This window comes from Heptranchias perlo, chromosome 6, assembly GCF_035084215.1.
Source record: "Heptranchias perlo isolate sHepPer1 chromosome 6, sHepPer1.hap1, whole genome shotgun sequence".
NCBI lineage: Eukaryota > Metazoa > Chordata > Chondrichthyes > Hexanchiformes > Hexanchidae > Heptranchias > Heptranchias perlo.
In genome coordinates, this window is record NC_090330.1 from 85,346,964 (window position 1) to 85,374,079 (window position 27,116).

The window sequence follows — 27,116 nt, forward strand, 5'->3', positions numbered from 1 at the left end:
ACATGAACCTAGTAATATATGAATTATAGTATTTGGTTTGATAAAATACGTAAAGGAGAAAAATTTGTAGGACTATGGGGAAAGAGCAGAGGAATGGGACTAATTGGATAGCTCTTTCAAACAGCCGGCACAGGCACGATGGGCCGATTGGTCACCTTCTATGCTGTCATTCTATGATTTCATTTTTTTTATCACATTACTTTTTTTTTCCTCCTACAGCTTGATTATTGTGCAAGCTTAAAGAATTTGCAATCAGTTTCTAGCAGAACAAACTACAGATTTATACAGGTATTTGAATCATTACCGAACCGTTAAGGTAACAAACTATCTACTGATAATTAACTCCCTTTGCACCATCTGTTCAAAAGTTTTTTGAGGGAAGCCAAACCAAAAAAAAATAGTTTCTTTATAACTTTGAATTATAAAATGGGTACTACAGTGGGAAAAATGCTTCATTACATATCCCAAAGAGAAACACTGACTGTCTTTAACCACAGAGAAATGAACAGTAGTACACTGCCAGGGGTCACATTTCCTGTATCAGTCAGCCTGGCAACAAGGCACTTAGCACCAACAACTACAACTTGCATTTATATAGCGCCTTTAACATAGTGAAACGTCCCAAGGAGCTTCACTGGAGCGTTATCAAACAAAATTTGACACCAAGCCACATAAGGAGATATTAGGACAGGTGACCAAAAGCTTGTACAAAGAGGTAGGTTTTAAAGAGCGTCTTAAAGGAGGAGAGAAATGTAGAGAGGCTTAGGGAGGGAATTCCAGAGCTTGGGGCCTAGACAGCTGATGGGACAGCTGCCAACAGTGGAGTAATGAAAATCTGGGATGCACAAGAGGCTAGAATTGATGGAGTGCAGAAATCTCGGAGGGTTGTGGGGCTGAAGGAGGTTTCAGAGATAGGGAGGGCTGAAGCCCTGGACAGATTTGAAAACAAGGAAGAGAATTTTAAAACTGAGGCGTTGCCGGACCTGGAGCCAATATAAGTCAGCAAGCACATGGGTGATGGGTGAATGGGACTTAGTGTGAGTTAGGATATGAGCAGCAGAGTTTTGGATGAACTCAAGTTTACGAAGGGTGCAAGATTGGGGGGTGGTGGCCAGGAGAGCATTGGAATAGACGACTCTGAAGGTAACAAAGACATCGTTGAGGATTTCAGCAGCAGATGAGCTGAGGCGGGGCGGAAATGGGCGAAGTTATGGAGGAGGAAGTAGGCAGTCTTGGTGATGGAGAGGATATGGGGTCGGAAGTTCAGCTCAGGGTCAAATAGGATGGACAGGTTGTGAATGGTCTGGTTCAGCTTCAGACAGTGGCCAGAGAGACGAATGGAGTTTGTGGCGGGGGCCAAGGATTAAGGCTTTAGTCTTCCCAATATTTAATTGGAGGAAATTTCTGCTCATCCAATACTGGATGTTGGACAAGCAGCCATGACAAATCAGAGGTAGTGGAGGGTTCGAGAGAGGTGGTGGTGAGGTAGCGCTGGGTGTCGTCAGCATACATATACACCAATACCATCTGTGATGATGTAATTTCCTTGAAGTATTTAAACATCGATGGTGTCACTTTCTAATCATTAGAACAATGTGATAATGCTGCCAGTCTCTGGAATGCACTTCATTTACATTAAAGGACAAGTTTCAATGTACCTGTGGCAACTAGGAAATGATTGAGCATCTTCAGGAGTAGGAGCAGGGTGTTCATACAGACTGGTAATGTGATTTTTACATTGCTGTTGTATGGATAGGCTGAGAGCATAGCCCAACTGCAGTATTGAAAAATGGTAGTCTGTGATGTTCAGGTGCTGTCATTTGTGGTTCTTTATGTTTGACATTGATTGTTGTGTTGCTGCTATCGTGTGGAGAATAACCATAACTTGTAGCAAGTAAGTGTGCTACAGGAAGTACAAGTGCTGCCACGTTGATATTAGTGTTACTGCCAAGGTCAAAGCTGCCTCTAGCAGCAAGACTAATAACAAATGCAGCATTAGTGACCTGATCGTCAGTATAGTTAGAAAGAACTTGTATTTATATAGCACTTCCTACAGCCAATGAATAACTTTTGAAGTTTAGTCACTGTTGATTTGTAGCAAACATAGCAACCAATTTGCACACACCAAGATCCTACAAGCAGCAAGTGAGATAAATGACCACTTTTGGTGTTAAATTTTGTTCGCCAACGCTCCTGTGAAGTGCCTTGGGACATTTTATTATATTAAAGGCACTATATAAATGCAAGTTGTAGTTGTTGTGTTGGTTGAGGGATGACGGTTGGCCAGGGCACCTTAAAGCTCTACTATTCAGAAAGTGCCTTGGAATCTTTTATGTCCATCTGAGCAGGAAAACTAGGCTTCTGCTTAACATCTCATCCAAAAGACTGAAATGTGATTGGAAAAACCATGAAAATTTAATTATCTATTTCAGTAGCTACTTTGTAAAATTAGTTTAGCTGTTTTGGTGGTGGTGGAAGATGAGGGATGAATGTTGGACAGAACACCAGAACTCCCTTCTCTTCTTTGAATAGTCATGATGTGGAGATGCCGGTGATGGACTGGGGTGGACGAATGTAAGGAATCTTACAACACCAGGTTATAGTCCAACAGTTTTATTTGAAAATCACAAGCTTTCGGAGATTATCTCCTTCGTCAGGTGAGTGAGTGAATGAGAGGTTCTCAAATCGCATATCTTATATTAGGCTGGGACACGATCACACCAATCAAAGGTGTCGTTGGTGTTCAGACAGGTTAGCTATGGAAAACAGTACGTCCTAGTATACTGAATACACAATGGGTCAAATTACAGACAAAGAGAGAAAGAGACCCAAAAGGCAGAGAGAGAGAGAGAGAGAGAGAATGTCCAGTTGTATTAAAAACAGATAACTTTTTTTTCCCTGCTGGTGGGGTTACGTGTAGCGTGACATGAACCCAAGATCCCGGTTGAGGCCGTCCTCATGGGTGCGGAACTTGGCTATCAATTTCTGCTCGACGATTTTGCGTTGTCGTGTGTCTCGAAGGCCGCCTTGGAGAACGCTTACCCGAAGATCGGTGGCTGAATGTCCTTGACTGCTAAAGTGTTCCCCGACTGGGAGAGAGCCCTCCTGTCTGGCGATTGTTGCGCGGTGTCCGTTCATCCGTTGTCGCAATGTCTGCATGGTCTCGCCAATGTACCATGCTCCGGGGCATCCTTTCCTGCAACGTATGAGGTAGACAACGTTGGCCGAGTCACAGGAGTATGAACCATGTACCTGGTGGGTGGTGTCCTCTCGTGTGATGGTGGTATCTGTGTCGATGATCTGGAATGTCTTGCAGAGGTTGCTGTGGCAGGGTTGTGTGGTGCCGTGGACGCTGTTCTCCTGAAAGCTGGGTAATTTGCTGCGAACGATGGTCTGTTCAAACAGCCACCCAACCTCAAACAGACCATCGTTCGCAGCAAATTACCCAGCTTTCAGGAGAACAGCGTCCACGACACCACACAACCCTGCCACAGCAACCTCTGCAAGACATGCCAGATCATCGACACATGATCTTGGGTTCATGTCACGCTACACGTAACCCCATCAGCAGGAAAAAAAGAAGTTATCTGTTTTTAATACAACTGGACATTCTCTCTCTCTCTCTCTCTCTCTCTCTCTCTCTGCCTTTCGGGTCTCTTTCTCTCTCTGGCTTTGTAATCTGACCCTTGTGTATTCAGTATACTGGGATGTACTGTTTTCCGTGGCTAACCTGTCTGAACACCAACGACACCTTTGATTGGTGTGATCGTGTCCCAGCCTAATATAAGATATGCGATTTGAGAACCTTTCACTCACCTGACGAAGGAGATAATCTCCGAAAGCTTGTGATTTTCAAATAAAACTGTTGGACTATAACCTGGTGTTGTAAGATTCCTTACATTCTTTGAATAGTGTCATGGATCTTTTACATCTATACAAAAAATAAGTGATGTGGTTTGAAATAACGTAATTTTATTTTTCTGCTGATCACTTTCCATGGCTGCATGACACAAGCTCAGCACAAGCAGTAAAAGTATAGATCCCACATACTTCACTTTGTCTGATCTTTTATGGATTAGGACTTAGCGGATTTAGGCTCAGCTTCATTTTCTGTGTTTATTTCCTTGAAGTAGTAATCATTGTTGGACTATTTTAAATGACTCTTTTGGGTATTTTTTAAATAGTGAATTTGGTAAAACATAATTGTGGGGCTCTGTGACTTATTTATATTTGTTAACGATTTATATTTGCAGTATTATCTTTTCATTCATAGGGTGATATTTGTGATGAACATTTTGTGAAGCTGTTGTTTGAAACTGAAAATATTCACATAGTTCTACATTTTGCAGCTCAGACTCACGTTGGTAAGGAGAACACATTCTTCAGTATTTTACTTTCTTGTTATTGGTTTATAGAGAATGTTTATTTGCTTAGGGTCGTGGAAGTAAATACATTGTATATGGCAAAGTCTAGGATTTTGTTCACAAGATACATACAGATGAGAAAGGCCATTTGGCCTATCTTTACTCGTACATAGAAAGAGCCTACCGTTCCCCATCATAGCATCCAACTTGATTCCAAAGGTTTTGCCTCCACTACTCTGCCTGTTCATTCCATGTGTTAATCACTGTGAAGAAGAACTTCCCGACAAGGGCTTTATTACTAGTATAAACCTTTGACCCCTTTCCCTACTGTCACAGATTAGTAGCATCCTGATCTACCTTTTCTGTACTGTTTACCTATCAGTCGTCTCCTTTGTTTCAGTCTTTGCAAATAACTCAGTCCTGTGATACTAGGGAGCAGTCTCATGACTCTTCTCTTAACTGCTTCAAGAGCTTGAATGTCTCCCTTGTATCTTGGTGACAAGAACTGAATACAGTACTCAAGGTTTGGTCTGAGCAGAGCACTGTAAGGGTTGAGTACGACTTCCTCTGATTTGTACTCTACTGTTTTCGCTAAATATATTTTTAAATATCTGACCATAATTTTATCACTGAAGTTAAGGTGGACTTGCTCATCATTGGTGTAACTTTGGCCATTGTGATTTGTGCTCTATAAAGAACGTGTCGCAGTTCCCATTGGGTAAATGATCATTTAAAAGTTTTTGTGCACCGTAACTTTATTTCCATCACATTTTTGCTTATTTCTTAAATCTTGTGACAATTTTTTTTGTATAAAAACAAAAAATTGTAGAAATGCACAACAGTTTGATAATCAGTGAAAAGTTAATCTTTTAAGTATGAACCTTCAGCAGAACCCTTTTCCTTGCAGTAGTTTCTGCACTTTGTTTATTTCAGATTTCTCGCTATCTCTATGATTTTTTTAATGTTATATGCCATAGTGAATGTATTTTTTAAACGGATTTTAAAGCATTCATTTAAAATTATTGTGTTACATGAACAACAATTCCATGCTGCTAGCCCAATAAATGCTTTCACGTTTTTTTTTCAGATAAGTCCTTTTGGTGTTCTTCAGAATTCACAAATGTGAATGTCGATGGTACACAAGTCCTAGTGAATGCTGCTTATCAAGCTAATGTTGAGAAATTCATTCATGTTAGCACTGATGAAGTCTATGGAGGAAGTATTAAAGAGGTAACTGATGTCAATAATTTAATTAATCCCTTAGGTAATTCCCGTTGAACGCATGTGTGCAACACTCTTTGATAGTGGAATTTCTATAGTAATGATTAATAGCAATGATGACTGGCATAAAACAAAAGTAACAAAATCTGTATTAATTGAAACTTGCAAATTTGCTAGTGTTGCAACTTTAATGAGATTTTTACTTTTTGATCCACAGACAAGGTTGTAAACTTTCAGAATCTCAAAATAAGTAATCTTTTCATCTCTTGTGTCTCATAATCGCGTGCCCTCTTCCCCCATCTCTCTCTGGTGCGCACACTCTCTTCCCTTCTCTCTGCCATATGACCTGTTCCCGCTCTTTCCCCCACCCTCGGCCCCCTGAGTGCACTTTTGCTTCCCGTCTTTTCTCTTTCCGCTCCTCATTCCCTTCCTCTCTTTCTTTCCCCCCCCCCCTGTTTGTCACAGGGTGTTGGGGTTCTGGAACTCATCCTAGATTACATGTTGATTCCTCTGGGGGGGTGAAGAGGGATAGAGAGATGGCATAAATAGAGGAAATCTTGTTCTGGGTGGGTTGGGGTTATTTGTGCAGTCCGGAAAAAGTGGATCACGGGGTGGGGGAGTTTGCAAATGTCAATGGTTAAATCCAGGATGCAGTTTTTTCTGTGCAGAGGGGTGGATGAACCTGAGGGAGTATGCTGTATTTGGTGGGGGGTCGTGTCTGTTAACAAATACATGCTACTTTTCTGACCCAGATTTCATCTTTATTTCCTAGCGAGAGGGAGATCGTTGTTTGTTTTCTACAAATGTAATATATCTCTCACACATAAATAATGAGTTCAAATGGAAACATTTCTGTCCATGACTCTAGCTGAGATGTGCAAAATACTGATGCCTGATGGAAGAATTTTTCTGTTGAATCATGTCAGGCCACAGTGGAGAATGCGGACCAGGCAAAATTGATGGGTTGTGCTCACTGGGGTTGCGACAAGGCCCAGCTTCAGGGGAGGCCAGAGCAGAGCAGGAAACTATGTTTAAATTATTTACCTTTAGTCATTAGAAATTTTGTTGTTGCGGGTACAAATGCCCAGCAAGATTGTGAAGGACTGTGAGTGTGTACAAGAGAAAATGACTAAGATGAGGGAATACTAGAAAACCAAGGGTCTGGCAAGAATGAGGAACTGAAAGAAATTAGTATTAGTAAAAAAAAAGTACGAAAGAAATTAATGGGACTTAAAGTCGATAAATCCCAAGGACCTCGTCCTCACCAATCGACCTGTTGCAAATGCATCTGTCCATGAAAGTATTGGTAGGAGTGACCACCGCTCAGTCCTCGTGGAGATGAAGTCCCGTCTTCGCACTGAGCACACCATCCAACGTGTTGTGTGGCACTACCACCGTGCTAAATGGGATAGATTCAGAACAGATCTAGCAGCTCAAAACTGGGCATCCATGAGGCGCTGTGGGCCATCAGCAGCAGCAGAATTGTATTCCAGCACAATCTGTAACCTCATGGCCTGGCATATTCCTCACTCTACCATTACCAACAAGCCAGGGAATCAACCCTGGTTCAATGAAGAGTGTAGAAGAGCATGCCAGGAGCAGCACCAGGCGTACCGAAAAATGAGGTGCCAACCTGGTGAAGCTACACTCAGGACTACATGCGTGCTAAACAGCGGAAGCAACATGCTATAGACAGAGCGAAGCGATTCCACAACCAACGGATCAGATCAAAGCTCTGCAGCCCTGCCACATCCAGTTGTGAATGGTGGTGGACAATTAAACAACTAATGGGGGGAGGAGGAGGCTCTGCAAACATCCCCATCCTCAATGATGGCGGAATCCAGCACGTGAGTGCAAAAGACAAGGCTGAAGCGTTTGCAACCATCTTCAGCCAGAAGTGCCGAGTGGACGATCCATCTCGGCCTCCTCCCGATATCCCCACCATCACAGAAGCCAGTCTTCAGCCAATTCGATTCACTCCACGTGATATCAAGAAACGGCTGAGTGCACTGGATACAGCAAACGCTATGGGCCCCGACAACATCCCAGCTGTAATACTGAAGACTTGTGCTCCAGAACTAGCTGCGCCTCTAGCCAAACTGTTCCAGTACAGCTACAACACTGGCATCTACCCGACAATGTGGAAAATTGCCCAGGTATGTCCTGTCCACAAAAAGCAGGACAAATACAATCCGGCCAATTACCGCCCCATCAGTCTACTCTCAATCATCAGCAAAGTGATGGAAGTTGTCGTCGACACTGCTATCAAGCGGCACTTACTCACCAATAACCTGCTCACCGATGCTCAGTTTGGGTTCCGCCAGGACCACTCGGCTCCAGACCTCATTACCGCCTTGGTCAAAACGTGGACAAAAGAGCTGAATTCCAGAGGTGAGGTGAGAGTGACTGCCCTTGACATCAAGGCAGCATTTGACCGAATGTGGCACCAAGGAGCCCGAGTAAAATTGAAATCAATGGGAATCGGGGAAAACTCTCCAGTGGCTGGAGTCATACCTAGCACAAAGGAAGATGGTAGTGGTTGTTGGAGGCCAATCATCTCAGCCCCAGGACATTGCTGCAGGAGTTCCTCAGGGCAGTGTCCTAGGCGCAACCATCTTCAGCTGCTTCATCAATGACCTTCCCTCCATCATAAGGTCAGAAATGGGGATGTTTGCAGTCTTCAGTTCCATTCGCAACCCCTCAGATAATGAAGCAGTCCGAGCCTGCATGCAGCAAGACCTGGACAACATCCAGGCTTGGGCTGATAAGTGGCAAGTAACATTCGCACCAGACAAGTGCCAGGCAATGACCATCTCCAACAAGAGAGCGTCTAACCACCTCCCCTTGACATTCAACGGCATTACCATCGCCGAATCCACCACCATCAACATCCTTGAGGTCACCATTGACCAGAAACTTAACTGGACCAGCCATATAAATACTGTGGCTGCAAGAGCAGGTCAGAGGCTGGGTATTCTGTGGCGAGTGACTCATCTCCTGACTCCCCAAAGCCTTTCCACCATCTACAAGGCACAAGTCAGGAGTGTGATGGAATACTGTCCACTTGCCTGGATGAGTGCAGCTCCAACAACACTCAAGAAGCTTGACAAGGCAGCAGGTACATGGGAACAACACCACCTGCACGTTCCCCTCCAAGTCACACACCATCCCAACTTGGAAATATATCGCCGTTCCTTCATCATCGCTGGGTCAAAATCCTGGAACTCCCTTCCTAAGAGCACTGTGGGAGAACCTTCACCACACGGACTGCAGCGGTTCAAAAAGGCGGCTCACCACCACCTTCTCAAGGGCAATTAGGGATGGGCAATAAATGCCGGCCTCGCCAGCGACGCCCACCTCCCATGAACAAATTTTTTTTAAATCCCAGGGTTTTGAAAGGGGTGGCTATAGAGATAGTGGATGCGTTGGTTGTCATCTTCCAAAATTCTATAGATCCTGGAACGGTTCCTGCAGATTGGAGGGTACCAAATGTAACCCCACTATTTAAGAAAGGAGGGAGAGAAAACACGGAACTACAGACCTGTTAGCCTGACATCAGTAGTAGGGAATATGCTGGAATCTATTATAAAGGATGTGATAACAGGACACTTGGAAAATAATAATCGGATTTGGCAGAGTCAACATGGATTTATGAAAGGGAAATCATGTTTGACAAACCTATTGGAGTGCTTTAAGAATGTAACTAGTAGAATAGATATGGGGGAACTAGTGGATGTGTTGTATTTGGATTTTTAGAAGACTTTCAATAAGGTCCCACACAGGAGGTTGTGAACAAAATTAGAGCACGTGGAATTGGAGGTAATATACTGACATGGATTGAGAATTGGTTAACTGACAGTAAACGGGTCTTTTTCAGGTTGGCAGACCATGACTAGTGGGGTACCGCATGGATCACTGCTTGGGCCCCAGCTGTTCACAATCTATAGGATTTGGTTGAGGGGACCAAATGTAATATTTCCAAGTTTGCTGATGACACAAAACGAGGTGGGAATGTGAGTTGTGAGGAGGATGCAAAGAGGCTTCAAGGGGATATGGACAGGCTAAGTGAGTGGGCAAGAACATGGTAGATGGAATATAATGTGGAAAAATGTGAAGTTATCCAATTTGGTAGGAAAGACAGAAATGCAGAGTATTTTTTAAATGGTGAGTGACTGGGAAATGTTGATTTTTCAAAGGGACCTGGGTGTCCTAAAAGCTTAGCATGCAGGTGCAGCAAGCAATTAGGAAGGCAAATGTTATGTTGGCCTTTATTACAAAAGGAGTTGAGTGCAAAAGTAAAGATATCTTACCTCAATTATATAGGGCCTTGGTGAGATCGCACCTGGAGTATTGTGTACAATTTTGGTCTCCTTAGCTAAGAGAGGATATACTTGCCATAGAGGGAGTGCAACGAAGGTTCACCAGACTGATTCCTGGGATGGTGGGATTGTCGTATGAGGAGAGATTGAGTAGACTAGGCCTGTATTCCCTAGAGTTAGAAGAATGAGAGGTGATCTCATTGAAACATAAAAAATTCTTACAGGGCTCGACAGGGTAGATGCAAGGAGGATGTTTCCCCTGGCTGGGGAGTCTGGAACCAGGAATCACAGTCTCAGAATAAGGGGTAGGCCATTTAGGACTGAGATGAGGAGAAATTTCTTCATGCAGAGGGTGGTGAATCTTTGGAATTCTCTACCCCAGAGGACAGTGGAGACTCAGTCATTGAGTACATTCAAAACAGAGATCAATAGATTTCTAGACATTAAAGGCATCATGGGATATGGGGATGGTGCAAGAAAATGGCATTGAGGTAGAGGATCAGCCATGATCTTGCTGCATGGTGGAGCAGGCTCGAGGGGCCGGATAGCCTAACCCTGCTCCTATATCTTACGTTCTTAAAGGCAAATGCAAGGAAGGATCGGGAAAAAATTATTTAACTGTTAAGATAGGGGAGAGCATGCACAGAGTCTGTAAAAGGAACAAAATGAATAAAACTAATATTAAACATAAAAAAAACTGGCGAGGAAGAAGCTAAGTTCTGAAACCAAAGCTTACATAAAGGCCAAAGAAGCTGGCAGTCAGAGTCTCTGAAAATCATCTGACTCCCTACCTTTGGTGATCATCATTTAAAAAATAAAAATCAACCCTTTTTTGCTACCATGATTGTTCACCAATCTATCTCTCCATTGATCCATTTACCAACTCCAACCATCTTGAATTTCACTCCTAGACCTTGCCTCTTCCTGCCCACACACTAACTAGGTCTCAGTGTTCCATAACGTCCATCATGGACCTGACCTTTATGAAGGGTTGTGTGCTGCTCCACTACTGGACCTCATACTGTTCTTGGTCAGTAGTCGGTCCTCCCAGTCATTGTTATGCGTGCATGACATTAGGATCACTTCTATTTGCTTGGTCTCTCCTGGATCCAGATTTGGACACTGCACTCCCTCCCAGCCTCTGGCTTGGCTGCTTTGCTCCCTCCATACTGCTGGATGCAATTTTGTGCTTTATTGAACTGATTAAGCCATGATTTGGACTTGATTTGCTCATTTTCATAAGGGAGGTTTTCAACAAGTGTTAATTTGTTAAGAGATGTATAAAACTAAATAAAGCATCAGTATATAATGTTTAGCAGAGTTTTTCAGTCTAGAAAGACTCCTGCCATGAAATGAGTTTCCAGATCTCTAAAAGCTGTATTATTGGATATAATTTGCCAGGAGTTACCTCTTTCACTATCCAAGTGAGCCTCTTCCACAGCAACATATTACATCAGACGTGATATTTTGGATACAGGAACAAGCTGAAAGAGAGTTTGGTAAGAAGAAAAGAGAAAATTGTGATTAGTGGTTGTGGGCATTTTAAATAGATGAAATATTTTGCTATAAACCAGCAAAACGAAACCACAGTCAGAAAAAAAAATTGTTAACCTCTTGAGAATGAGTAGTACCCCTGACAGAAGTTGAGGGATGGAAGAGATGATGGTGGATCAGACAACCTATTCTACCTGCAAAGCATGTTGCTTATGCAGGTGGACATATCTTTCCCACAGAAAAGCAAAAGAAAATGATAAGCTCCCATGATGCCCCAATTAATAGCAATCTTCCCAGCATGTTCAAGAATGAGATCAGGTAAAGTCATATTTGTGGATATATGTGCATGTATGCTGAAGAAACTTTCACTGTAATGATCTCAAATGTTACCGTAGCAACTCTAACCAGACCAAAGTAAGGTCATCTAGATCTATTTAAAAGGAACATCTGCTTATTTTTCTTAAAGAAAGGGAGAGAGAATGAGTCAGAGGCAACTGGAGAGCTACAGAGATAATAAGAGAAATTGCATGCGAGGGGAGACTTGGTAGGAGGCAATCAGAAAGGCAGAGGGAAAGAATTATACAGAAGGAAATGAGCAGAGACATTTTATAATAAGAGAGAAACTCCCTTTTCCCCCTTTTGTCTGTAAGCGATGCCACAACATTAACTAATACTTTTAGATGTATTTTCATTAGCTTTGAAAATGCAGTTCCCCAAGCATATGGAATTTCACTATCATGTGTCTAATACTCTGATTGCAAATGGCTGGGCATTAACAGGATAGCCATTTTTTAAGTTCTTACCAGAAACATAACATTCTGAACACTATTCATCAATTCCTATGATTGAGGATGGGGGAACTGCTTTTAAAGTCTTGAAAACAATGCTATGCAAATGCCATTAAGAAACTGTTTTTAAAGTAGACTTGCAAATTGTAACACTGCTTGAACATGCAAATTGTCTATGTAGTAAATGTGTTTTTATATATATATAACTGCTTCTTTGATTTAGGAATTTAATGAAGCATCACCTAAACATCCCAGCAATCCCTATGCAGCATCAAAAGCAGCATCTGAATGTATAGTTATGTCTTATTGGGAAAGCTTCAGGGTAAGTTTATATATTGTATCTTACCAAAATATACTTTTTTAAGTCATTTTGACCAGTAATTTGGAATCCAGTGTAGAGTATGAACATTTCTTGACTGACATTCTCTTTGAGTTCTGGCAGACAGGTTCTAGTAGGAGTATTTTCTGGTGGTGTCTATCTATGCTTACAAGGTGTCAGCCTTGGCACAATGGTAGTGCTCTCACCTCTGAGTCAGAAGGTTGTGGGTTCAAGTCCTACTCTAGACACTGGAGCACATAATCCAGGCTTGCATTTCAGTACAGTACTTAAGAGAGTGCTGTATTGTTGGAGGTGCTGTCTTTCAGATGAGACATTAAATCGAGGTGCTGACTGCCTTCTCAAGTGGATGTAAAAGATCCCACGGCACTATTTCAAAGAATCAAAATTAATTGTCACTTGGAAGAACATGGGTTAATAAATGACAGCCAACATGGATTTGTTAAAGGCAAATCGTGTCTGAATAACTTGGTTGAGTTCTTAGATGAAATATCAGAGAGATAATGCAGTTGATGTGTATATGGACTTTCAAAAGGCGTTTGATAAAGTGCCACATAATAGAGCTGTTTGCAAAATTGAAGCCCGTGGGATTAAAGGGGCAGTAACAGCATGGATATGAAATTGGCTGAGAGATGTAGTGAGCGGTTGTTTTTCAGGCTGGAGGGAAGTATTCAGTGGTGACCCCCATGTGTCAGAATTAGACCACTGCTCTTTTTGATATATATTGATGACCTGGACTTGGGTATAGAGGGCATAATTTCAAAGTCTGCGGATGACACAAAGCTTGGAAATGTAGTAAACAGTGAGGAGGATAGAAATGGGCAGATGAAATTTAATGTGAAGTGATGCATTTTGGAAAGAAAAATGAGGCGTGGCAGTATTAACTAAATGGTACAAATTTAAAGGGGGTGCAGGAACAAAGAGACCCGGGGTTTCACATACACACATCTTTGAAGGTGGCATGACAAGATGATAAAGCTGTTTAAAAAGAAAGCGGAATCCTTAACTTTACAAATAGAGGCAATAGCAAGGAAGTGATGGTAAACCTTTATCAATCACTGATTAGACCTCAGCTAGAGTATTGTGTCCAATTCTGGGCACAACGCTTTAGAAAGAATGTTAAGGCCTTGGAGAGCATGCAGAGGAGATGGTACTAGGGATGAGTGAATTCAGTTATGTGGAGAGACTAGAGAAACTGCGATTGTTCTCCTTAGAGCAGAGAAGGTTCAGGGGAAATTTAATAGAGGTTTGAGAGGTTTTGATTGAGTACATAGGGAGAAAATGTTTTGTTGGCAGAAAGACCCAATTTAAGGTAATTGGCAAAAGAACCAGGTGGAGATGAATTTTTTTTTATGCAATTAATTGTTATGATCTGGAATGCACTACCTGAACAAGAGTGGAAGCAGATTCAATAGTAACTTTCAAAAGGGAGCTGGATAAATAAGTCAAAAGGAAAAATTTGCAGGGCTATGGGGATTATTCAGTTAAGATCAGTTTCCTCCAACATTACAACAGTGACTGCACTTCAAAGGTACTTCATTGGCTGTGTAGCGCTTTGGAATGTTCTGATGTCTGTCTTTTTCTTCATATCTGGTACATTACCAAAATTGCTTTCTTTTACCTCTGCAACATTGCCTATCTGTATCCATCTCTCCCCTTACACCGCTGAGCCCTAGTCCTTGCCTTTATCACTTCAATGCTTGATTACTCTTGACTTTGCAAGCTACAATTTATCCAAAATGCCACCAAAATCATGTCTTCACCTGTGCAAAGTTTCACACACCCTTCACCACCTGTTCTCTTCAAGCTCCATTGGCTCTCCATGCCCCATTGTGTCAATTTCAAAATTCTCATCTTTGTTTTCAAATGCCTCCATAGCCTCACCTTGTCCCACCCTACCATTAGTGATCTCCTCCTGCCTTTTAGCCCTTCACTCACCCTCTGCTCCATGATTGGTGGATGATTATTCAGCCATTATGCTCCTGCCCTCTGGACTGAGCCCAGTTTCCTCTGCCCTGCCACCCCTCTTTGTCTTCAAAAATATTCTCAACCTCCTTTTTGGCTGTGCTTTCAGTTCTCCATCCTAATCTCTCTTTCTCTGTTTTTGTTTCTCTTCACTGCCCCCCCCCCGAATCTCCTCGATGCTCAGGCCTAAAAATTGGATGGGCGTTAAAATAGACACCTAAGCTTCCAATATGGCGGGCAGAGAGTGTATGCTCGTTACAAGCCAAACGTGTGCCGCCCACCATATTGCTGTAGGTAAATACAAAACAAGCGTTAGTCCCTTTGCATATTCAAATAAGGGGCCTAAAGCTTGTTTGAGGCTCTCTCTGCAATATTGGATTGTCCTGAATGCAGCCGGTGCCAGGTCTGCATGCAGCCTAACAGGTGGTCCTTAAAGAGACTACTGCAGGTGGCAACCAATAAGATAAATGTTTAAAATATATTGACCTGAATGTGGATCCGGGAAAGGCAGGAGTGCTCCACATTCAAACTGCGCGAGCTGTTGCTGGCCACCACTCCTCCCACTCCCCGATCGTGATCTGGAAACCCCCCCCTCCCTGATCACCACCGCTACCCTCCCTATCCCGGCCATTACCTTCTCCGATCACTGCCGACTGCTACCTGCCCATCCATTCAGGCACAGGGATTGTTCACTACACGACTTTCTTGGGTGCGCTCGAAGATCTAGGCCTTGTATGTATCTTATTATTGTATAATACTCTTTTTGCCCATGAGTGCTATCTAAATACAAGTTATTCTTGTTTAGTACATCATGAATTTACGTGCGCTTATTTATGTTTTAACTTTTTTCTTTTCAAACTATATTTTCGGTAGTTCCCAGTTGTTGTAACAAGAAGTAGTAATGTTTATGGACCTCATCAATATCCAGAAAAAGTAAGTATGCTTTGCTATGTCATTCTTTAACCTGATAAGAATCTAACCAATGCTTCTGCATTTCCTGAAACAGCTGATCAAAAACATGTAGAGAACATTGATAATACTTTATCTTGAACGGTGAGTGAATATGTAATGAGTAAATGGGGAAGGAGAAAATCGCCACCCCCCCCCCCCCCCACCCCCCAACCGACAAATTCAACGAAACACTTGAAGACTACGACTGTAATTCTTTGCCTCCGTTGCAAATTTATTTATGGGAGCTTTCTTCCTATGTATTGTAAGGCTGCATCTGCAGTACAAGTTTGGCAGTGGTGTAAAGCAAACCAGTACTAAACTTGTGCAGTTGAAGATCCTGAGCCAGGGAGCAAATCTGATTCTGGAGCAAAGCAGAGTGTGATTCCCTCCTCCAAGGAGTCTTATTCCATTTCACCCCAGAATCAGAGTCTGGAGCCTGACTCCGGGTTACATTTACACTATAATTGTAACATTGGTGCGGAGCACAACCACTTTGCAACGATCACATACATTATTTAATTGTAAACAATTTTACAACACCAAGTTATAGTCCAACGATTTTATTTGAAATCTACAAGCTTTCGGAGGCTTCCTCCTTCCTCAGGTAAATGTCAGGAATTCCTCCTTCCTCAGGTAAATGGAGGAATTCCTGACGTTTACCTGAGGAAGGAGGAAGCCTCCGAAAGCTTGTAGATTTCAAATAAAATCGTTGGACTATAACTTGGTGTTGTAAAATTGTTTACAATTGTCAACCCCAGTCCATCACCGGCATCTCCACATCATACATTATTTAAGCAATTATACAAAAATAATAGATTGCAAAGATACCGTCTGTCAAATAAACAACTGGACTCGGTTGGAATGATTACACTGCAGCATGACCTAGCAGACTTCATACCTATAATTAACGAATTCTACCCTAAACTTTCATAACATTGGATTACTGGATGGGATGGGGGAGAGGAAGGCAAAGGGGTGGGAAAATGGGAGAGAATCCAAAATGAAGGAAAAGAGAGCAGAGATGGAGAGTGAAGGATGAGAGAAAGGGAAAGCAGAAGAGAAGAAATTATGACTATGTAAGTTTTACAGACACTTTTTTTGTAGACTTAATCGCTTGTGTGCCACTAAGAATTTTGGAGGTCAGAAAAGTTTGAGAAATATTGCAAAAAATTACATGGTAATAATTTGCCTCCCAAATTTGCTAGTTTATTATAATTATGAAACTGGACTTCTGTGAATTTTTAGCTGGCTGACCAAATGGTTTGACTAGTGTATAAGGTTAAGTGATAATACTGGCCCATAATCACTGCAGAACATTTCTCAGTAACTTTGTATTAGTGGTATTAGTTATAAATCCTGCAGTGTTAACATTACTTGACATCAAAATGTGAAGTGCACTAACAATTAGCTGCAAGCACAAAAACAGAGCAAATTGAATGAAAACAGCTTACATTTATGTAGCGCCTTTTAATGTAGCAAAATGCCCCAAGGGCTCATACCCAAATAAAAGTTAGGGAAGGTGGCTAAAAGTATGGTTGAAGAGTTAGGTTCTAAGCAGGCTTTTGAAGATCTGAAGAGATTTAGCATGTTTAGGGAGAGAGCTACACAGTATGGAGATAGATGGCTGAAAGTTTTGCAGCTAACAGAAGAGTGGAGGGTGGGGGGGGGGGGGGGGATGAACAATAATGCAGAGTTGGAAACAAAGTGTACATACATATTTTAAAAACTGTAATTATAAGGCAGCAATCTACTTTTATAAACCACATAATTCTTGGCGTTTGTTATCCTTTAAATCACTTCCGTGTAGTCATTATTCTGAAAGTGATTACAACTACACTGTTCCAACATTATCGGGACAATATGTAAATAACGTTGGAGCAGTGTAGTTGCAACTCTTCTGATTTCCATCAGTTAGCATCCCTATTAGCTCAGGGTCAGTTTATTGTTGTGTGGATCATTTAAATATTATCATTGCTTTAGCAACACATTTATTGCTTTATTGAGATTTTAAAGATTAATCCTTCAGTCTGATTTTTCTTGATTTTTAAATACAATGCAAATGATTTTTAAATATTTTGCATAGAAAATAAAGGCCTGTTTGGATCAGTGTTGTATTTCTTATTAGAATCCATTTTTAAAGAATTGTTTGAAATACAGATGAGGAAAGACATTTTTCTGTGATCTAATGCAAAAAGCTACCTTGTATGTTTTGTAATTTTAATGAGCTGCCTTTTGATGTTTGCTAAAGTTTCCATTTGTGATGTTGATTTAAAAGCAATTAAAGCAATCTGTGAAATGATAAAGTAATCATGGAACATTTGATGATGTAAATTAAAATATAGTAAATTTACCAGACTTCATATGTGTGCATTTACATTTATATATAGTCTTAAAAAAAAAATGTACTTCTATGTTTGCATTAGATGAACAATTTTTTTTAGAAGCTCTATTAAGTGTTGCTTTAATTTTTCTTTAGGTTATTCCAAAATTCATAGCCTTATTGCAACGTAACCGGAAATGGTAAGTAGCTTTATGGGATTTAAGGCTGTGGCATAGGAACAGGAGTAGGCCATTCAGCCCCTTGAGCCTGTTCCGCCATTCAGTCAGATCATGGCTGATCTATATCTTAACTCCATCTAGTCGCCTTGGTTCCGTAACCCTTAATACCCTTGCCTAACAAAAATCTTTCAATCTCGGTTTTGAAATTTCCAATTGACCTATCTTTTTGTAAACAAAGTTTACATTTGTTGCCCATTAGATTGGACTGCTCTTTTTGTCTTACTGTTGCATATGGGTTTGATAAAATGCATTTTTGAAAGTGTCAAAAGGGAATTCGTATTGATAAATATTTTGAAAAAGTGTAAATAACTACATCTTGAACCTGATGGGTCAGGAACCTCGATGTATTTTTGATGCTAAGTCATCGCTATAGATTGTTGGGCATAATTGGACTATAGATTGTTTGGCATAACCAGGGTGGGTGAGGGAGGGAAATTGGGTTGGGAGCTATTCTGCAGACTCTTATCACCCACCACTATTTCTGGGATTTTCAGTTGAAAGTGACCTCGAATGTATCAGTTCAAATATGGGCGAATGTATAAGAGACAAATTTTAAAATGACATCTTGCAACATAACTTGTCCAGCAGCAGTGCTGGGTACACCAGTGTGTTCTGAGCTGTGGAGGAATTAAGAATTTAAATAGCTATAGTATGGTCAATTTGTCATTGTTAAAGTGGGAATTTTAAAAACGTCACAATTTTTAAAGTTTAAACTTCTGCTGGCACCACCAACTATAGGACTAGGAGTAGGCCATTCAGCCCCTCAAGCCTGTTCTGCTATTCAGTTAGATCTGTACCTCAACTCCATTTACCCGCCTTTGATCCATATCACGATTCCCTTACCTAACAAAAATCTATCAATCTCAGTCTTAAACATTTCAATTAACCCAGCATCCAAAAGCTTTTGGGGCGAAGGTTCCAGATTTCCACTACCCTTTGTGTGGAAAAAATGCCTCCTAAATTGCTTAGCTCTAATTTTAAGATTATGCTGCCTTGTTCTGGATTGTGGTGCAGTGCCCAAAACTGAACGCAACGTTCTAGATGGGTTCTGATCAAGGCTCTGTGCAACTGAAGCATAGCTTCCTCCCCTTTGTACTCCAGTCCCTCTGATATAAACGCCAACATTCAATTAGCCCTTTTGCTTAATTTTTGTACCTGTGCTCCAGCTTTTAGTGATTTGTGTACACAAACTTTAAGCTGATTGGCAGAAGGATTCGAGGAGACATGAGGAAAAACTTTTTTACCCAGAGGGTAGTGGGTGTATGGAATTCGCTGCCCAAATTGGTGGTAGAGGCAGGAACCCTCAATTCTTTTTTAAAAAAAAATACTTGGACCAGCATCTAAAGTGCTGTAAGCTGCAGGGCTATGGACCGGGTGCTGGAAGGTGGGATTAGAATGGGCACCTGGTTGTTCTTCGAGCCGGCGCAGACACGATAGGCCGAATGGTCCCCTTCTATGCGGTATCTTTTCTATGGTTCTATGGTCCTAACACCCAAATCCCTTTTTTCTCCTCCACAGCTCCGAGTTTCTCACAGTTAAGAAAATATTCCAATTTGTCTTTCTTGGATCTAAAGTGGATGATCTCGCACTTCCCCACATTGAACTCCGTCTGCCACAGTTTTGCCCACTCACTTATTCTGTCTATGTCCCTTTGTAACTTACTGTACCTCCTAACTTAGTGTCATCTACAAACTTGGATATACGGCTCTCGAAATCTTCATTCAGGTCATTGATATATATGGTGAAAAGCTGAGGCCCAACTACAGATTCCTGGAGAACACCACTTGTCACGTAAACCAATCAGAACACATTCCCTTTATCCCTACTTTCTGTATTTACAGTCAAAAAAGAGGATAGCATGCCGGAATTCCCAAGAAAACTTATTGAATCGGGGACAGGGACTCGATAAAATTAACATAGGTAAAGCAACAGTAATGAAGAAAATAATAGCACTAAAGAGTGACAAATCCCCAGGACCAGATGGTTTCCATCCCAGGGTTTTAAAGGAAGTAGGTGAGCACATTGCGGATGCCCTAACTATAATCTTTCAAAGTTCTCTAGATTCAGGAACTGTCCCTCTAGATTGGAAAATTGCACATGTCACTCCGCTTTTTAAGAAAGGAAAGAGAGGGAAACCGGGGAATTATAGACGAGTTAGCCTGACATCTGTTGCGGGGAAAATGCTGGAGTCTATAATTAAGGATAGGATGACTGAACACCTCGAGAATTTTCAGTTAATCAGAGAGAGCCAGCATGGATTTGTGAAAGGTAGGTCGTGCCTGACAAACCTGATTGAAATTTTTTGAAGAGGTGACTAAAGTAGTGGACGGGGGAATGTCAATGGATGTTATTTATATGGACTTCCAGAAGGCATTTGATATGGTCCCACATAAGAGATTTTAGCTAAGATAGAAGCCCATGGAATCGAGGGAAAAGTACGGACTTGGTTAGGAAGTTGGCTGAGCAAAAGGCGACAGAGAGTAGGGATAATGGGAAGGTACTCACATTGGCAGGATGTGACTAGTGGAGTCCCACAGGGATCTGTCTTGGGGCCTCAATTATTCACAATATTTATTAACGACTTAGATGAAGGCATAGTAAGTCTCATATCTAAGTTTGCCGATGACACAAAGATTGGTGGCATTGTAAGCAGTGTAGATGAAAACATAAAATTACAAAGGGATATTGATAGATTAGGTGAATGGGCAAAACTGTGGCAAATTGAATTCAATGTAGACAAATGTGAGGTCATCCAATTTTGATCAAAAAAGGATAGATCAGGGTACTTTCTAAATGGTAAAAAGTTAAAAACAGTGGATGTCCAAAGGGACTTAGGGGTTCAGGTACATAGATCATTGAAGTATCATGAACAGGTGCAGAAAATAATCAATAAGGCAAATGGAATGTTGGACTTTATATCTAGAGTACAAGGGGGCAGAAGTTATACTGCAGCTATACAAAACCCTGGTTAGACCGCACCTGGAGTACTGTGAGCAGTTCTGGGCACCGCACCTTCGGAAGGACATATTGGCCTTGGAGGGAGTGCAGCGTAGGTTTACTGGAATGATACCCGGACTTCAAAGATTAAGTTACGAGGAGAGATTATACAAATTGGGGTTATATTCTCAGGAGTTTCGAAGGTTAAGGGGTGATCTGATCAAAGTAATTAAGATATTAAGGGGAACAGATAGGGTGGATAGAGAGAAACTATTTCCGCTGGTTAGGGATTTTAGGAGTAGGGGGCACAGTCTAAAAATTAGAGCCAGACCTTTCAGGAGCGAGATTAGAAAACATTTCTGCACACAAAGGGTTGTCGAAATTTGGAACTCTCTTCCGCAAACGGCAATTGATACTAGCTCAATTGCTAAATTTAAATGTGAGATAGATAGCTTTTTGGCAACCAAAGGTATTAAGGGATATGGGCCAAAGGCGGGTATATGGAGTTAGATCACAGATCAGCCATGATCTTATCAAATGGCGGAGCAGGCACGAGGGGCTGAATGGCGTACTCCTGTTCCTATGTTCCTTCCTATGTTCCTATGTCTCCTACCTGTCAACCAATTACCAACCTATGTCACAAGGCTACTTCCAATTCAAGCATTTTCATCTTTGCAGCATTTTACCAAATGATTTCTGGAAGTCCATACAGACAACATCCATAAACACTCCCTTATCCACGATGTTAGTGACTTCAAAAAATTCAACTGGATTGGTCAGACAAGGCACCATAGTTGCAATGTAACTGGCCCTGGGGCCTGTCCGTCACATGTAAATAAGAACATACGAAATAGGAGCAGGAGTAGGCCATACGGCCCCTCGAGCCTGCTCTGCCATTCAATCAGATCATGGCTGATCTTCGACCTCAACTCCACTTTCTTGCCTGATCCCCATATTCCTTGATTCCCCTAGAGCCCAAAAATCTATCTATCTCAGCCTTGAATGTACTCAACGACTCAGCATCCATAGCCCTTTGGGGTAGAGAATTCCAAAGATTCACAACCCTCTGAGTGAAGAAATTCCTCCTCATCTCAGTCTTAAATGGCCGACCCCTTATCCTTCGATTATGCCGTCTAGTTCTAGACTCTCCAGCCAGGGGAAACAACCTCTCAGCATCTACCCTGTCAAGTCCCCTCAGAATCTTACGTTTCAATGAGATCACCTCTCATTCTTCTAAACTCCAGAGAGTATAGGCCCATTCTACTCAACCTTTCCTCATAGGACAATTCTCTCATCCCAGGAATTAATCTAGTGAACGTTCGCTGCTCCGCCTCTATGCGGTATATCCTTTCTCAGATAAGGAGACCAAAACTGTATGCAGTACTCAGGTGAGGTCTCACCAAAGCCCTGTAAAATTGTAGCAAGACTTCCTTACTCTTGTACTCCAACCCCCTTGCAATAAAGGCCAACATGCCATTTGCTTTCCTAATTGCCTGCTGTACCTGCATGCTAACTTTTTGTGTTTCTTGTACCAGGACACCCACGTATCTCAGGACATCAAGATTTAATAGTTTCTCACCATTTAAAAAATATTCTGTTTTCTATTCTTCCTATCAAAGTGAATAACCTCACATTTCCCCACATTATACTCCATCTGCCACCTTGCCCACTCACTTAACCTGTCTATATCCCTTTCCAGACTCTTTGCATCCACCTCAGCTTACTTTACCACCTAGTTTTTATCGTCAGCAAACTTGGATACATTACACGCAGTCCTTTCGTCCAAGTCATTAATGTAGATGGTAAACAGCTGAGGCCCAAGCACCAATCCTTGCAGTACCCCACTAGTTGCAGCCTGCCAACCTGAAAATGACCCATTTATCCCTATTCTCTGTTTTCTGTTCATAAACCAATCCTCGTTCCATGCTAATATGTTACCCTCAACCCCATGAACCCTTATTTTACATAAGAACATAAGAAATAGGAGCAGGAGTAGGCCAATCGGCCCCTCGAGCCTGCTCCGCCATTCAATAAGATCATGGCTGATCTGATCCTAACCTCAAATTTAAATTCATGTCCAATTTCCTGCCAGCTCCCCGTAACCCCTAATTCCCTCCACTTCTAGGAAACTGTCTATTTCTGTTTTAAATTTATTTAATGATGTAGCTTCCACAGCTTCCTGGGGCAGCAAATTCCACAGACCTACTACCCTCTGAGTGAAGAAGTTTCTCCTCATCTCAGTTTTGAAAGAGCAGCCCCTTATTCTAAGATTATGCCCCCTAGTTCTAGTTTCACCTATCCTTGGGAACATCCTTACCGCATCCACCCGATCAAGCCCCTTCACAATCTTATATATTTCAATAAGATCGCCTCTCATTCTTCTGAACTCCAATGAGTAGAGTCCCAATCTACTCAACCTCTCCTCATATGTCCGCCCCCTCATCCCCGGGATTAACCGAGTGAACCTTCTTTGTACTGCCTCGAGAGCAAGTATGTCTTTTCTTAAGTATGGAGACCAAAACTGTATGCAGTATTCCAGGTGCGGTCTCACCAATACCTTATATAACTGCAGCAATACCTCCCTGTTTTTATATTCTATCCCCCTAGCAATAAAAGCCAACATTCCGTTGGCCTTCTTGATCACCTGCTGCACCTGCATACTAACTTTTTGATTTTCTTGCACTAGGATCCACAGATCCCTTTGTACTGCAGTACTTTCCAGTTTCCCGCCATTAAGATAATAACTTGCTCTCTAATTTTTCCTGCCAAAGTGCATAACCTCACATTTTCCAATATTGTATTGCATCTGCCAAATCTCCACCCACTCACCCAGCCTGTCTATATCCCCTTGTAGGTTTTTTATGTCCTCCTCACTCTCTACTTTCCCTCCCATCTTGCATAACAACCTTTTATGTGGCACCTTATCGAATGCCTTTTGAGAATCCAAATATGCTGGTATAACGCTGGTTCCCGTTTATCTACCCTGCTAGTTACATCCTGAAAAAACTCTCATAAATTTATCAAACACGATTTCCCTTTCATTAAACAGTGTTGACTCTGCCTAATCATATTCTAAGTGCCCTGTTACCACTTCCTTAATAATGGATTCCAGCATGTTCCCGACAACTGAAGTCACACTAACTGGCCTGTAATTCCCTGTTTTCTCTCTCCTTTCTTGAATAGCGGGGTTACATTTGCTACCTTCCAATCCGCTGGGACCGTTCTAGAATCTAGGGAAGTTTGGAAGATCATAACCAATACTTCCACTATCTCTGCAGCCACCTCTTTGACTACATCCTAGGGTTTTAAATCAGGCCCAGGGGATTTATCGGCTTTTAGTCCCATTAGTTTCTCAAGTACTATTTCTCTACCGATAATTACTTTAAAGTTCCTCGCTCTCTTTAGCCCCTTGGTTTCCCACTATTTCTGAAATGCTTTTTGTGTCTTCTACTGTGAAGACAGATACAAAATATTTGTTTAACGCATCTGCCATTTCCTGATTCCCCGTTCTAATTTCTCCTGTCTCAGCCTCTAAGGGACCAACGTTTACTTTTGCTACTCTCTTACTTTAAACGTACTTTTAGAAGCTCTTACAATCCATTTTTATATTTCTTGCTAGTTTATTTTCATATTCTATTTTCTCCCTTTTTATCAATTTTTTGGTCATCTTTTTCTGGTTTCTAAAACTTTCCCATTCCTCAGGCTTACTGCTTTTCTTGGCAACATCATAGGACTCTTGTTTTAATCTAATACTATCCTTAGCTACTTTAGTTAGCACGCGTGGATCACTTTTCCCGTGGAGTTTTTATTTCTCAATGTTAAGAATATTGAAATATTTCTTTAACTGTTTGTTATTGCTTTTCAACTGTCGTACCTTTTAATTTATTTTCCCAAACTACCTTAGCCATACCTATGTAATTGGCTTTATTTAAGTTTAAGACTCTAGTTTTGGACTTAAGTACGTCACTCTCAAACTCAATGTGAAATTCTATTATATTATGATCAGTCTTCCCCAGAGGATCCTTTTGAAATTACTAATTAACCCTATCTCATTACACAATACAAGATCTAAAATAACCTGTTCCCTGGTTGGTTCCAGGACGTATTGCTCTAGGAAACTGTCTTGAATGCATTCCATGAACTCGTCCTCCAAACTACCTTTATCAATTTGATTTGCCCAGTCTATAGCAAGTTTAAAGTCCCCCATGATTACCTTTGTTACAAGCTCCTATTATTTCATGATTAATACTCTGTCCAACGGTATAGCTACTATTAGGGGGCCTATAAACTACTCCCACCAGTGTTTTCTGCCCCTTGCTATTTCTTATTTTAACACATACTGATTCTACTTCCTATTCTTCCGAGCCACTGTCCTTATTTCATCCTTCTATTATTAGGGCTAATCCCCCTCCTTTTCCATTCTGCCTGTTTTTTCTAAACGTCATCTACCCTAAAATATTTAGTTCCCAATCTTGGTCACTTTGCAACCATCTGTCTCTAATAGCTATTAGATCAAACCCATTTATCTCTTTTTGTGCAATTAATTCATCTATCTTGTTACAAATGCTCTATGCATTCAGATAAAGATCCTTTAATTTTGACTAAAAATGACCATGGGAAGTGGGCTGGGAGCACAGTTGGTTGGTGGGAAGAAGTTCTGCCTTGCTGATGATTAGCCCCTATTGTGGCAAAAAGGAAACTTGGCCTTTTAAGGTGCCACTGCAGTTTCTGTGCCACATCTTTGGTTGAAGGCAGCACTGAATCCATGAATGGAATGATGCATTGGGTGAGCTGGCATCATGTCTAAAGGCAAAACAAACGCAATAGGGCCAGCTTGTCATATTGGATCTCTGCCATAACATTTCTCAGACCAAAGTACAAAATAATAAGAATAACCTGCATTTATATAGCGCCGTTCACAGCCTCAGGACGTCCCAAAGCAATTTACACTTCAAAAGTACTTCATTACTTGTAGTCACTATTGTAATGTAGGGAAATGCATCAACCAATTTGTGTACAGCACTGTCCTACAAATCTTAATGACCAGATAATCTGTTTATTAATGATGTTGGTTGAGAGATAAATATTGGCCAGGTCACACATGAATTTCCCTGCTTTTTTAATAGTGCCTTGTGTAAGAAAAGACAATTAATCTAAAACGATGAAATATGAAATTAACTGTAGACGGGTTAAAGGAACTCAGATTAAGCAGCCAAATCATGAGTGTGCAAAAAAAACCATGATTCAGCGCCATTAACCCTGCTGAAAAGAAGGGCGGTGAAGGCACCAGAAATTAACAACCCATCAACTCACTGGGAGAAAGAATGCAGACACACTGGGTCAGCCACCTGGGGAAACATTAAAAGAGGAATGTGGTTGTGTATCAAAAACCTTCAATGGAGACAGCCAAGATTAGCTTATCACAGGTTAAGAGGAAACACCCACCACCTAGCCAAATCACCTGCGCGACAGTACGTGTAGGACTGAGCATGCCTGAGGCAGGAAACAGTGTAGAAAGATTGACTCATAGCTGCCAGAAGCACAGTCAGAATATCAAAGGAGTCAGATACTTCCAGGGGACGCGCATGCTGGCAAAACAGCCTAACCCTGTGTGGTCCTAAAAGGGGAAACGTAACGGCAGCAGAAGTAGTGAGGAATATAGAAGTGGCGCCGGCTGTCCAGTCCTAGATGGGTAATATATTTCCAGTCTGGGGTTGTCAGTTATCGCTCGATGATTTGTGTATCATTTGCTGTGTGTGAATAATAAAGCCTCAATTCTTGTCAGGTCGAATTGATTAAAAGGAACTACCATACCTCGTTATGGAATTCCAACAAATTGGTGACCGCGACAGGCTGCTCCCCTCCTTGAGGCCACGGGACAACAGTCTCGAGTCCTCCTACGTTATTTATTTGATCATTAATAAGTTTTGCCATTTCTAAGTCGTCTGTGCGGCGCCTAAGTTTACCTAACATTCCCTTAAGCACGCGAATACATACTAAACAGCTCTGTTAACATCCCCATCCTCAATGATGGCAGAGTCCAGCATGTGAGTGCAAAAGACAAGGCTGAAGCGTTTGCAACCATCTTCAGCCAGAAGTGCCGAGTGGATGATCCCGATATCCCCACCATCACAGAAGGCAGTCTTCAGCCAATTCGATTCACTCCACGTGATATCAAGAA

General features: G+C 41.6%; 1 protein-coding gene across 4 annotated transcripts in view; it reads left to right on the top strand.

Moving 5' to 3' along the window:
* Positions 1 to 27,116, top strand: part of LOC137323082 (dTDP-D-glucose 4,6-dehydratase-like) — a 67,377-nt gene that overhangs the window by 11,545 nt on the left and 28,716 nt on the right. For 3 of the 4 annotated variants that reach the window (XM_067986489.1, XM_067986488.1, XM_067986486.1), the window contains exons 3-8: positions 220 to 288; positions 4,274 to 4,364; positions 5,452 to 5,594; positions 12,410 to 12,508; positions 15,362 to 15,421; positions 17,916 to 17,959. In XM_067986489.1, coding sequence (XP_067842590.1) covers positions 220 to 288; positions 4,274 to 4,364; positions 5,452 to 5,594; positions 12,410 to 12,508; positions 15,362 to 15,421; positions 17,916 to 17,959 — 506 coding nt within the window. The remainder of the gene's footprint in view (positions 1 to 219; positions 289 to 4,273; positions 4,365 to 5,451; positions 5,595 to 12,409; positions 12,509 to 15,361; positions 15,422 to 17,915; positions 17,960 to 27,116) is intronic. The other variant, XM_067986487.1, reaches the window with a different exon arrangement.